Source organism: Camelus dromedarius, chromosome 26 (genome assembly GCF_036321535.1).
Source record: "Camelus dromedarius isolate mCamDro1 chromosome 26, mCamDro1.pat, whole genome shotgun sequence".
Lineage (NCBI taxonomy): Eukaryota > Metazoa > Chordata > Mammalia > Artiodactyla > Camelidae > Camelus > Camelus dromedarius.
This window is the reverse complement of record NC_087461.1, coordinates 13,474,614-13,487,472: the sequence shown is the minus strand read 5'-3', so window position 1 is coordinate 13,487,472 and position 12,859 is coordinate 13,474,614. Positions and strand designations below refer to the sequence as shown.

The 12,859-nt window shown below is 43.5% G+C and overlaps 2 protein-coding genes across 2 annotated transcripts in view; both read left to right on the top strand.

Moving 5' to 3' along the window:
* Window positions 1–5,094, top strand: part of APBB1IP (amyloid beta precursor protein binding family B member 1 interacting protein) — a 93,843-nt gene extending 88,749 nt beyond the window's left edge. Inside the window, exons 14-15 of the mRNA XM_031444639.2 lie at window positions 1,679–1,770; window positions 4,273–5,094. Coding sequence (XP_031300499.2) covers window positions 1,679–1,770; window positions 4,273–4,764 — 584 coding nt within the window. The 3' untranslated portion in view covers window positions 4,765–5,094. The remainder of the gene's footprint in view (window positions 1–1,678; window positions 1,771–4,272) is intronic.
* Window positions 5,095–8,221: 3,127 nt separating this feature from the next.
* PDSS1 (decaprenyl diphosphate synthase subunit 1) overlaps window positions 8,222–12,859 on the top strand; it is a 37,363-nt gene continuing 32,725 nt past the window's right edge. The window contains exons 1-2 of the mRNA XM_031444642.2: window positions 8,222–8,386; window positions 12,163–12,227. Of these exons, the coding sequence (XP_031300502.2) occupies window positions 8,237–8,386; window positions 12,163–12,227 (215 nt within the window). The 5' untranslated portion in view covers window positions 8,222–8,236. The remainder of the gene's footprint in view (window positions 8,387–12,162; window positions 12,228–12,859) is intronic.

Genomic DNA, 12,859 nt, shown 5'->3' with positions numbered 1-12,859 from the left:
CTATGTGATGATATTATTTTTTTAAAAGATAAGGGAATGATTAAAAAAAAAAAAAAGAAATTCAGGCTAATAGGTACCTGCGGAGGACAGGTAGGGAGCCAGGACAGGGGGTTGGTACAAAGATTGCTCAGAGTCCAGTTTTTAGGTCGGTGGGTCGGTTTACGTGTGAAGCACTCATGGCTGCTGTGGTTCTTCAGGTCTCTCTCGTCTGCTGTTATCTGAAACATTTCCTTGGCCTTTCTTTGTCCATCAAGACAGTAACAATTTTTTAAGGAACAAGGACCATTTATGTTACAGAATTTCCCTCAGTTTGGATGTGTCTGGCATTTACTCATAACTCAGCCCAGGTACTGCACTGGGGGCAGGGCCAGGCTTCTGGGTCCTTCCCCGGGTATCCCAGTTGGAGGCATATGGTGTCTCCATGCCCCTTAGCTGCTTGGTTAAGGTGCTTTCCAATTTTCTCTCCTATGCAATTTCCTTTTTGTGTTTAATAATTTGTCCAGAGAGACTTTTGAGACTTGTGGAAGTATCTGATTCCTTCTCAGACTTTCCCTTCTTCCCAGACTCCTGAAGTCCTTAAAACCTTCCTTGAACTATTTTGTAGATTCGTGGGTTTCTCCAGATATTGGGGAAATATTTGAAGAAGCAAGTAAACAGTCATTTCATAAATATTTGGCAGGATAGCTGGTCCTGAGCAGAGCTAAAGTAACCTCAGATTCACTCAGTGAGGAGACCTGATGTCAGGGGCTGAGAGGCAGTTCAGTCGTGGGAGAAACGGCCTCGGTGTGTGGAGGGCGGGCTGACCTCCCCCAGATGCCCTCTCAGGAGCCATGGAGATCAACATACAGCTTCTTCTGTCTGACTCTCAAAATGGTGAGGCACACTTTTGTGCAAAAGAGCAAATAAAAAGGCAGGAAAGTAAGTGCCTATCAGGACTTTCAGGGGGGAAAAAAATCTAATTCCAGGATATATTAGGGGTCTGCACCTTTTGCTCAGTCACCTCTGCCTCCTGTTTTTGTGCCCAAAGTACTTTTTGTTGAGGGTAACATTCAAAGTTGTTCCTGTGTGCAGCAGAGTGTGCAACCGGGTCCATCCATTTCAGAAAAATCTTCAGCAATGAGAATCCTTCTAAAAAGGAAGTTTTCCAGGTTTATTCTCCAATTACCCAAAAAGTCCTGAAAAGCAGAACATACTATTCTCTAAGACCCTAGTTAATCCAGATTTTGTGGCTTGCCATAAAGCACTCACTTCCCTGAAACTTTTGCTGAATCTCATGAAGTGTTGTCAGAGAACCTCAGACTTGGGGTGAGCCCTGTGTACCTACGAATCCTTTTGCTTTGGAGACATGAATTGCTTTGTATTTTCAAATTTAACTTTCAAGAATGTTGAAAATAACTTGCCATTATTCTTTTTTTTTTAATTGAAGTATAATTGATTTAAAATATTATGTTAGTTTCAGGTGCACAGGAAAGCAATTCAGTTATATACTGTTTTCAGATTATTTTCCATTTTAGGTTATTACAAGATATTGAATATAGTTGCCTGTGCTCTACAGTAAATCCTTGTTGCTTATCTGTTTTATGTATAGAAGTGTGTATCTGTTAATCCCATACCCCTAATGTAACCTTCCACCTTGCCCACTTTTCTTGGCTCACTTCCTCCCTTTTAATTAAAACAGGCACCACTCAGGCCAATGGTCAGATTCCCCAGGCGGCACATTCTATGAGTACAGTTCTCGGAGAAGCACAGAGACACATTGAACCACCCAAGGTAAGACCAGGAAGTACCTGACCCACTTCTAACAGACTGTGCTCTGTAAGCCCAGGAGCTGTGTTCTAATGATTGCTCCTTTGAAAAGAGGAAATACAGTCCCAACAATTCAAAAGTCACCATCATTTCATTTAGATAATTGTGCTCTTGCTCTCTCTCTCTGTATATATTTTTTTTTAATCTTTAAGTTACATAGGCTAGAATGGAAAATTAAAACCAACTATTATTACACAGCTTCGGGAAAATGTAAGAATTTTTTCTTTAATTCTGAGGATTGATAACTATTTTTAGTTTAGCTACACTTATTTTGACTGAAGTGACTGTTTGTTTAGTCGAGTGGTTTTAGCACTCTTCAAAACTGGCATCTGCATTTTAAGTGCTTGGGATTTTTACTTATTTTTTCTGAATAAATTAGATCAACTCATTAGTCAGAAGTCCTTTGTTAAATGCTAACTGGACCCCAAGCCAGATTACAAGAGTACTAACAGGGTTCCACTATAAAATGTGCATTTTGTATTTTTCTGTTAATATTCTACATACATCCTCAGAGTGATGGAGAAGAGAGAACATTTTTAAATAATAGCCAAATTGGTATAACATTCTCCATAACTTTTTTTCAGTAGAGGAGATTAATGTAGATTCATTTTAATCTAAAAATTATAGCTAAGAGTGATCATTGGTAACATCTGAATTGACTACACAGCTTCCACTGAAGATTCTCATGTGTAATTCAGCATAATCCTAGCTGTCCCTGCAGTAGTTTTCCACCTCATTCTCCCCTTTCATCAGCCAGTGGTGGAAACAATCAAATCCTGCTTTTATTGAACTTCTTGTAATTTTTGAGAACCATGGTAGACCATGAAAAGCTGTGTTTCTCTAATATTCTTGTTAGCTCCTCAAGTCTGACAATCTCATCACACAGTGTACTTTGAGCAATTGTTATTTTCATGGTTTCTGTAATGCCAGCTGAAGAGAAACATCTTTAAATGCTGAAAGCAAAAAAAAAAAAAAAAAAATCAGAATAGAAATCACTTAACTATGTGTGAACACCAATTCCCAAAGGGCCAGATCAAAAAATTTTTTTAAATATATCACCAGTTAATTTCTTATCATGCTAAGCAGTTGAACTAAATAAAATAAACTCAATCAGAAGGCACTTTGTTAGGGGAGAAAAAAACTTCTAAATTTAATCTTCAGTGGTAAGAGGTTATTAAGCAAAGAAAGAAATACAATGAAAGCCTGATAAAATGTAAATCACAATGATAATTATCACTAAAACAGGGATTCAATTCGGCTGCCTGAAATTCTCAGGTGCGTTACATTATATAAATATAATTTATTAATATCTATTCCACTGTTGGCAGATGAAGGGCTGAGCCCTCTGTTAGCCTCTGCCAATAGCACATGCAACATAATTTTAGTTTTCAGAACCCACTCATATATTTATCTCACCTGACCACATTATGCATTTAAGATACAGATAATAATAGGGATTATGGTGCTCATTTTATACCAGATTAGCCAGCTGACATTCACACAGTTAAGAGAAAGTAAATCTAAGACTATGGATCAAGTGTGCAGATTCCTGGTCTACCCACCTCCTCCCTGGAAGCTGTTACTTCTGAAGGAGTGAAACATAGAACTGGCTCCTTCCTTGCCCACAGCCCTGGGGAAGGGTTGTCAGCGTGCAAGTACAGAAGCAGTGATGCAAGAGCCAGAACCATCCCCACCAGGAGAGAGAGCCTCTGTGCTCAGGTTTGCACGAAGATGACCTGTAGTCCAGAGAGAACGCTTTCTGTTTTCTTTTTCCCTTCCATCTTTGTGCTGATCAAAGTAGGACGATTAAGCCAGGAGATTTGTGAGAGATTTGGGGAAGCTCCTTAACCATCTGTCTGCCCCTGAGGAGATGGTACAGGAGCAAAATAATTTCAGACACCTGGTCCTGACAACTGCCCTTCACAACCAGCTCAACTCAGACCAAGAAAAATGTGACATCTGTGTTTGCCTAGGACCCTGGTGGCTTGTCTCGGGAACCAAGGCTTGAGTGGGTGTTCCAAAAGAGCCAATATGCTTCCGTTTGGAGTTGCTCTAGGCTGACTGTAGGGTAAAGACTGAGGTAACCCACAACCAGATAAACCCTGCACCACAAGAGCCCTTTTAAAGACACTGGTAACTCCTGTAGAAGGCAGCTCTGAGGAGACACCTGTATAATCTAAATAAACACCTTGCTGAATAGGGCAAGGGCTTCCATTGACAGAATAAGACAGGGTAGATTAGCAGCAGGTAGTAATATTAAATAATAATGTTAAAGGCCATTTGGAGTCCTTCTATCCCAAAGCAAAGATGAGCTATCTTAAGAACAACCTGGCATCTCCAGGACTGAGGGATTGAGACTCCCCCTGGGGGCAGATGCTTCTTAAATCCCGAGAGCTCCCCTGTCCAAGGAAATGTCACCTCCACGTGGCCGTGTGGTCAAGAATAATGCTGTTCTCTTTGTTGAAGGACCAGAAGCCAGCCCTGGGAGCGCCCAGGGCCCAGCCCCTCCCGAAGTCCAGCCTGCCTCCACCCGCTCCTGTGCGAGGGTCTTCAGATGTCAGCGGCAGCCCGGGGATGCCCCCCAAGGCCAAGGGCACGGCCGCCGGCTTCTCCGCCCTGCCCAACGACCTCCTGCCACCGCCGCCGCCGCCACCGCCACCCTTGGAGGACGACGAGCTCCCTCCACCGCCCCCCGATTTTGACGCGCCCCCGGACTTCGTGCCTCCCCCACCGCCCTCTTTTGTGGGCGATGCGGGGTACCCGTTACCGCCGCCGCCGCCTCCCCCACCCGCCTTCACCCCGGAGTCTGCCGAGAAGCCCCCGATGGTCGTCAAAAGGCCTCCAGTTCCCCCAAAGAGGCAGGAGAACCCAGGACCACCCAGCGGGGGAGGCGGGGAGCAAGATTTCATGTCGGATCTCATGAAAGCTTTGCAGAAAAAGAGAGGCAACATGTCGTAAGGAGAACTTATAAATATTTTTGGATGATGGATATAATCATTGCTAACCTCAACTGCATGTTTGTTACTTTGTTTTCATGACATTTTGTCCATTCTTAGATACAATATTGAAGTATTCTGACTAGAAGTACTGCAAAAATCTCCCTGTTGCTCAAGTACACCTGTAATCCTTAATCTAACATGGAATTTAGAATATCTACCTAAATGGACCTACCTTTCCTATGTATTTCCACTTCGATGGATTTTCCCTTCCATTTCAAGTTAACTAAAGAAGTTTTATGTTACGTTCCAAAGTGTCAAATTAATAAAAATTTAAATGTTTTTTCCTGAAGATGGTATTTTTAGAACTATCAGTCTGTAAATCTAATGCAATATCAATTCTATTTTATAACATACTTGACCTTTTAAAAATCCTAGGCCTTCTAAAGTCTTGTTGATCTTTGACATACTTTCCATCACCACCTCAGTGACCTCCACGACTTTCACAAAAATCGAAAGAAAGAAAAGGAAAAAACAGGTAGAGTGAATTCAATTTGAGACTCACTGCTTGATCAAAAGTATGCCTAGCCAAGTTTCCATAGTTTTGAGAGAATCAGATAGAGGCTGTATGTTGATCCCCCTGGCTCCTGAGAAGGCATCTGGGGAATGGTCAATCTGGGATGAAAGTGTTTTATTCTCTTTTTAAACGTAAAAGGCCTCAAAATCTTCTTAAAGTGGGTAGAAACTAAATAATAGCTAATGTGTTATTTTCTACTTAAAAAATGATTAATCTTATGTTGTAATATTTGGGTAAAAGTAAGCTCTAAACTGACATTTAAAGCAAACAAAAAAGCAAACTCAGATTTTAAAACCAAAATATACTGGTAAGGTGCACTAAAGTTTTCTGAAGCATTGGAACCCACCACTGTGGATCAAGAGGGCTCAGAGAGTAAGACCCAGGGGACTCACGAAGGGAAAGTGAGGGATGTGGTTGTTATGGACCTCCCAGACTCCAAAACCATCAATTCAAACATATTCCTAACTTAATGGACAAGAATTGAGGCCTGAAGGTGTGCTTAACCTACATCCCAGAAAGCTGGATCTGTTTGATTTTATTTGAGATGAGCCTTTTCCAAAATAATTATCAACTGGGTAGAGAGGAAGGATGTTTATCCCCGCTGGCATAAGACAAATTCCAAGAGGACTCTAGAAATCACCATTTTGTGATTCTCAACAGCATTTTTCTGAGTTACTTGAATGGAGAGAATATTCAAATTCCATTTCAGCTAAATTTTAAAGATCTGCCAAGACATGACAGATAATGTAAAGTATCAGTTCCCTGTGACCCAGTAAACATTACATATCCTTTCAAAGAAATACTATGCAATCATCAAAAGTGTCACATTATAAAGAATGAAATAGCAGGGGAAAATGTTTAATTTTAGCGAAAAAAGAAGACTCTAAAGCTGTTCAATAATATGATTACTACTACTTAATGTTGGAATCCTTCATGAATTGCACCTGCTTTCCCTACTTAGCCTTGCCATATTACATCTTTTAAGAGACGGGTTATTTTGTTTCAATCTGGGTAAACAATTTCTAGATGAAAACAGCCTAACAAAATTGTGTAACGCTCTATCTGCCAACAACGTGAGCTTGGGCAAGACACTTATTCCCCACCTGTAATTAGGGCAGAGGGTAACGTGTAAGTCACAGGATTGTTGCAAGTACACGTGTTAAATCTCTATTTTGGCAAACTCCACCTGTCGGATATTTCTTAACATGTAAATCTAGATCAAGATAAGCCACAGGTGCACATTAACAACTTTTGTCCGTTAAGTACCTGACACATCTTTTACATAATATTCTTCAATATTGGGGGGGGGGGGGGACTCAATAAAATTGACTTAGTTTAATAGTTTATTATAGGCTTTCATTCAGTGAAAAAAAACCCACAAAATGTTAAATATAATGTGCTCAGCTGTATGGGTACATGCACTCTTTAATAAAAAAACACATGGGTCTGAAGAAAAGAAAAAGTGTCATAGAACTTCAGTTGCCTGTTTGCTGGTCTATTTTCTTGTAAGTGAACTTTTTGAGGATATCCCTAATGCTTACACTTTCTTTGATTGGTTTTGTGTGTGCGCATTTATTAATTGTATCATGACTTCTGTTATAAATACACTCTTTCGGTACCATAAGAGTAGATCTGGCTGTAGAATTAAGCAAAGGTCTTTCTAACACATATCGGGTATTATTCCAGACATTCTCCAGTAACCCCTGGGCCAGTTACAAGTAGGTTCAACTATAATTAGGCAGGCACCCCTGAGGCCTTCCAGGGACAGACCCCTTCCCCATATCCTCTGCTGTAGCTCATCTCTGAAGGACCCAGGTAATAGTACTTCAGGCATATTTTCCGAGTTTTTCAGATGCTAAAACTATCACCAAATGGCAGAAATTAACTACTTGATCATGAGCCAGACCTTCTGACGCCTAAGGGTTGAGCACCGTCAACCAACCAGAGAATTATGTGCACCTGATCACATACACTGGGCTGCCCCTCATTCAGCTGGCCTTTAAAAAGGATCATTAGAAACCCTTGGGGGAGTTTGGGAGTTTCAGGGGCATGAGCCACTCATTCTCCTTGCTCTGCCCAATTAATTAAGCTTTCTTTGCTCCAAACTTCCATTTCCGCAGTTTTTGGTTTTTCTGTGCTTGGACATGTGAAAGGTAACATTACCAAAATCAAACAACTTCATACAGCTCAGTACATCCACTAAGCGGGACTCACAAATCCACACGTGAGCCAGACTGCCAAAGTGGGCCATGACACACCCATCAGCTTTTCAGAGCAGGGAGTCGGCTAATCTAGCTGCTTCTCAACAGCCCTGCTCGGGGTTTGACTTGTTGCTGGAAAGAAGTAAAAGGCAGGCACTTCTTTCAAGGCCAGGTGGCCATAAGGAGCAGACGACGAAGTCGTGGCAAGTGACACCCAAGAGAAGCAGCTGGGGAAGCCGGAGCCTTCCGATTAGACAGCAAAACAGGAACCCGATTCTTTGCGTCCCGTTTCTCCCTAGATTCGCAGAAGGAAAGTTCGTGACGGCTCGCTGGGCGCCCTGTGTGGCACTTCTGGCGGCAGGCGGTCGGCCAAGGGTGCATTTTCGCCCTGACTGTTGGAGGCTCGGGCAGGGCGGGGTCGGGAGAGGCCGCTCCCCATCAGGAAGGTCACGCTGGCTTCTCCCCGGCCGGCGGCCCGTGGTGGGGCGAGGGGTCCAGCCGCCCGCCGCAGCGCAGCCCTCGGCGGCTCCGCGGTCAGTCCCGGGCCAGCGGCAGCCGAGAGTCCGCGCAGAGGACGCCCGGGCAGCAGCGAGGAGGGGGGGGGCGACGGGGCCGAAGCCCTTCCGGGGCCGAACTTCCTGCTCCGGGTCCCGGGAGGAGGGGACGCCGGGCCAGAGGCGGAGCTGCCGCTCTGCCGCGACTTTCAGACTCGGACCATGGCCTCTCGCTGGTGGCGGTGGCGGCACGGCTGCTCCTGGAGGCCGGAGGCGCGGAGCCTGGGGCCCGGGTGCCCCGGCCGCGCGGGACCGTCCGGGCCGCGCGCCGCCGCCGCCGCCGCCGCCGCCGCCGATGTCACCCGCGCGCAGGTGAGGCCGGGAAGCGCGCGCCGCGGCCGGGCACAGAGGTCACGGCGCCAATGACAGCGGCGCGGCTGAATGAATGGGCGCGAGCGGCTTGCGGGGCGCGCGGGGCTGCGCTGGGACGCGACCCGGGGCTGGCGGGGCCCCGGGAACGGGAGTTGAGGGGTAGGCGCTCTGCGCCGGGCTGCAGAGCGGTGTCCTGGGGACAGGAGAGCACTTGGGGTTTGGGGACGGGGCGGTGAGGATCCAGGTCTCTGGGAAACGCAGGAGTGGTCCACTTGCCCCCTGGGATACGGAGGAGTAAAGCATGGAGACCGGGGGCAGCGCTTTCCTCTCGAGTTACAGCCAGGGCTTCGGGGGCGACGGAACTTAACTGGGATTTTAGAGCAAAAGGTGATCTGAGCTCCTCGGATCTGGGGAGCCTCGGATTAGGCGGAAAAGGCCTCGTGGAGAAAGCAGGGCTGGTGCTTAGAGTGGACAGTATTTCAGTCGTGCGGTAGTTGCTTCGGAGGGAGGGCAAACCTGGACGGAGTAGAAGGGTACTGGAAGGAGAAGAGGCCTGAGGATGTCGCAACTGGAGAAACCTTGAGCTTTAAGCCCACCTGTGCCTTCTTGAAACAGAATCAGTGTCCAAGCACTAACCATGATTCCTTGACGCTCTCCCCTGCTACCTCCTACCTTTGGGCTCCATCTCCTTTTTCTCCCTCTTCTGATCAGTTTAGCTCCTGAATGTTGACAAGTTTTTATGGCTCTGAGTCCTTTCCGCACCTTGTAGTGATTAATTCTCAATGTGCCCGTAGCCTAAGCTCCTACTGTTTAGCGTAACCACGCAAATTCTAAGAACTCACTGTCCTTTCTAAAGACTTTTCCGGTCATAGAGTACTTGTATGGATTCAACTCTCATCCACAAGGCTCTTGGGGAGGAGGGGGCAGCAATTAGGTTTATTTACTTATTTATTCTTAGATGAGGTCCTGGGGATTGAACCCAGGACCTCATGCATGCTAAGCCTGCACTCTACCACTTGAGCTATATCCTCTCCTGAAAGGCTCATTTTTTAAAAAAGTGTATTTCATTTAGGACTCTTCCGTTTCAGTCAGATTTGGTACAGTTCCCTGTACCCATCAAACACCATTTTCTCCAATATGAAATTTGTTGCATTTCGGAATGTCTGCTTTTGGATACATATGGGTGTACATGTCACAACTTATCCAAAATAGATATTTGGAGAGAGAATGGCAGCTGGGCTAATCTATAGACTAGACAGTAAAGAGAGAAGATGGGATAAAGAGTCTGCTGGGATCCATTTCAGTACTGTCCTAGCCAGGCTTCAAAGATTTCTAGTAGCGTACATGGGGACGTTATTTGGAGAGGTAGGCGCTCCCACCGTTGATGTCACTGGTACTTCCTTTCTTTGATACTCCTTTGCTTCCATGCCCAGCAAGCAATTATCTCAGCCCCGTAAAGGGTGCTTTACCGCAGACAGTATGCTCCAGGTCTTCTGCGTCTGCCTTAATGACCACAAGGAGGGACTGTGCTGATGATGCCAATACCATGTATTTCTGATTTATGTATCCATGGCATTTTTCACTATAAATTGATACATGAGCTTTCTGGTCTGCCTCAGCCACGTGTGCTTTGGCTAGTTGGTCCTTAGGGACAAAGAGCAACAACAGTAAAGCCGTGCCCGGCTCCACCAACGCAGCTCCACCCTTCCTGATGTTGGTGTGTTCCCCAGATTTCTCCATTGGTAGTGTTCACACGTCTTGTAATAGGACGGAAACCAGCGTTTGATTGTGCCAAATCCCTTGCCAGCATGTCTTGATTCTTACTCAGCGTTTTTGCACTTTTCAACAAGTAAATTCGTGGGAGGGAGGCAAGGTTGGCTTTCAAGCAGAGTATGTGATGGGAAGGCACAAAACCTGAATTGGAAAAGCTTGTTCCTCGTGCTGGTAGTGGCGCACTGAGTGACTCCAGTTCCCTGGCTCCCTTCTAATAAATAGTTTACTGCTCTTCAGTGCATCTCTAACCTCACTTTGGAAAACATTGCCTGAAGGTACTCTTCCCATACAAAACAGCTTGATTGAGTAGATACCATATTAAATGTATACAGCCAGGAGCTTTCCATTAACCTCAGCGTTTCTTTGAGTAGATACGATCCACAGAAAGATGTTGCATGGTAACCGCCAGGAAATCCTGGGATTTGAGCCAAGATCCACCTTCCAGAGAGCAGGCTCTCTAACAGGTTACACGGCTCTACCGCCTGTGCTTCAGGGCACTCTGTTAGCTGTGGGGTTTTAACCCTTCACCCCAGGTCAGAGGTCAGGTCTCACACTGAATAAGTATTCTAGTAAAATACTGAATTCATGTGACTCATTTACCCATGAAAGCTGAAAGAAGAAGGTTAATTGTCATAAAACAGTAAAAAAAAAAAAAAAATCAATCAACCAGGAGGCTTATCACTTTGTTTTCTTGGGACATTGTAATACCTGGGATGTAATAAATATTCTTACTGGTCTAATGAATATGAAAAGCAATGGTGAGAACAGAACTCAGACTATCTTCTTTGGCCACCACCTGCCTGATAAAGTGAGCCTCTATTGTCATTTTAATAGGTCTAAAGCAATCTAGAGAAAAATCAAATGTGAACCAGAAAATGGAATAAAACAAACAACTCCCACAATTCTATTTGTTCCAGAATAACTTTTGTTTAATATCCTGGCTTATACACTTTCAAACTTTGTTCTCTGTGGATTTTATTTGTGTCGGTGTATACATTTTCAGTGGAAGCACATAATGCACACAGTTTCTGTAGGTGCTTTTTTCCTTTTGATATAATGTAAACATCTGTATTAGCAGTTTTTCAAGAATTTCAAGTTCCCTGGCTTTATAAGAACAAGTGGTTGTAAGTGTCAGCGTAAAAGCACGTTGTGAGACAGGATCACTAATAGAGTGGATTCGTTTTATTTTTCTTGTGCTAAATCCATCCTTTGTCAAAGTGGTTTCCAGTATTCTGTAAGAGCCCTTCCCGCATTAATTAGTAAGTTAGTAACTTCTGAAATGCCTGTGTCCCTGAATTCTTCGAGATTGGCTGTCTGTAATCTTTGGGTCCCCAGTGCCTGCCACAATTCCTGGTTCTTAATAGTGCACAATAATTGCTGGGACTACTCTTTGCGGTCACCACCTTTCAATCTTTTAAAACGCAGTCTTTTGTTGTTCTAATGTTACCAAAATGTGATACTGAGCTTGCTTGTTTGTTAACATGACTTTTCAAAAAGTATCATTTCCAAGTATCTTTAGGACCAATAACTTAAAATAGGAAGTGTTTGTGGACCTGTGAATTTCTTCCTAAACATTGAAATCCTTTCTTTCCCACAACCTGGGCTGATGCTTTGGGGGTCTTGATTATTCTTTGCTTTAAACCAATTTAAGACTTTAAGAGAGTGTAAATCACACTAATCCTTACTACTTAGTGCCCAGCCTTAGTTAAAGGAAGTGATAGATATGATTATGGAGTGTTCTTTAGGGGAAGGGGTAGATTATAAATGGTTTTTCTGCTTTTTTCTTATTTTCTGTTATGACAAATATTACTTTTATAATAACGAGAGAAAACATTTTTGTCAAGTCTGCAGTCTCTAAATGGACAACTAAAAGATAAAGATTACACTTATTATAAATTATGGGAGTTTTTATTTAGTGTTATAAACAAATTTTTCATGGATATTCTTGCAAAAATCTAGTCTTAAAGTTTTTCACACATATTCTTAATACTTTTATTTTATAGGTGTCCTATTTTAATCTTGTGAAGAGTTTAACATCTGCCTTTCCAATTATGTATAGTATATCACGGTAAGTTTATATCCATACTGCACCTGCTAAAATTATTAGTCACATTGCCAGTATATTTCTGTTCTGAATTGTGGTGGGCTGGTCTACCACACTGAACGTTGTTTAACTAAGCCCCACAGTACTTGCTCTATGTGATCTCTGCGTTTTCAAAAAATGAGAATACAGTCATCCCTTAGTATCCATGGGAGATTGGTTCCAGGACCCTTCCCCTCAGATACCAAAATTTACAGATGCTCAAGTCTGTTGTATAAAATGGTGTCATATTTGCATATAAACCATGCACATCCTCCCTTATGCTTTAAATCATCCCTATTTGACTTATAATACCTAATACAATGTAAATGCTATGCAAATGGTTGTAAATACAGTGTAAATGCTATGTAAATAGTTGCTGGAGCGTAGCAAATTCAAGTGTTGCTTTTTGGAACTTTCTGGAACTTTTTAAATTTTCAGTCTGAGGTTGGTTGAATCCATGGATGCGAGACTCGCAGATACAGAAGCCTGACTGTACAATAAAATTTAAAATAAACTCAGAGCACAATGAACATAGTTTAGTCTTTCTTTGATTTTGTGGGTTCCAAGGTCCTGGTTATAAAAAATATACTATCAGTGTATCGTTGAGCAAGAATGAA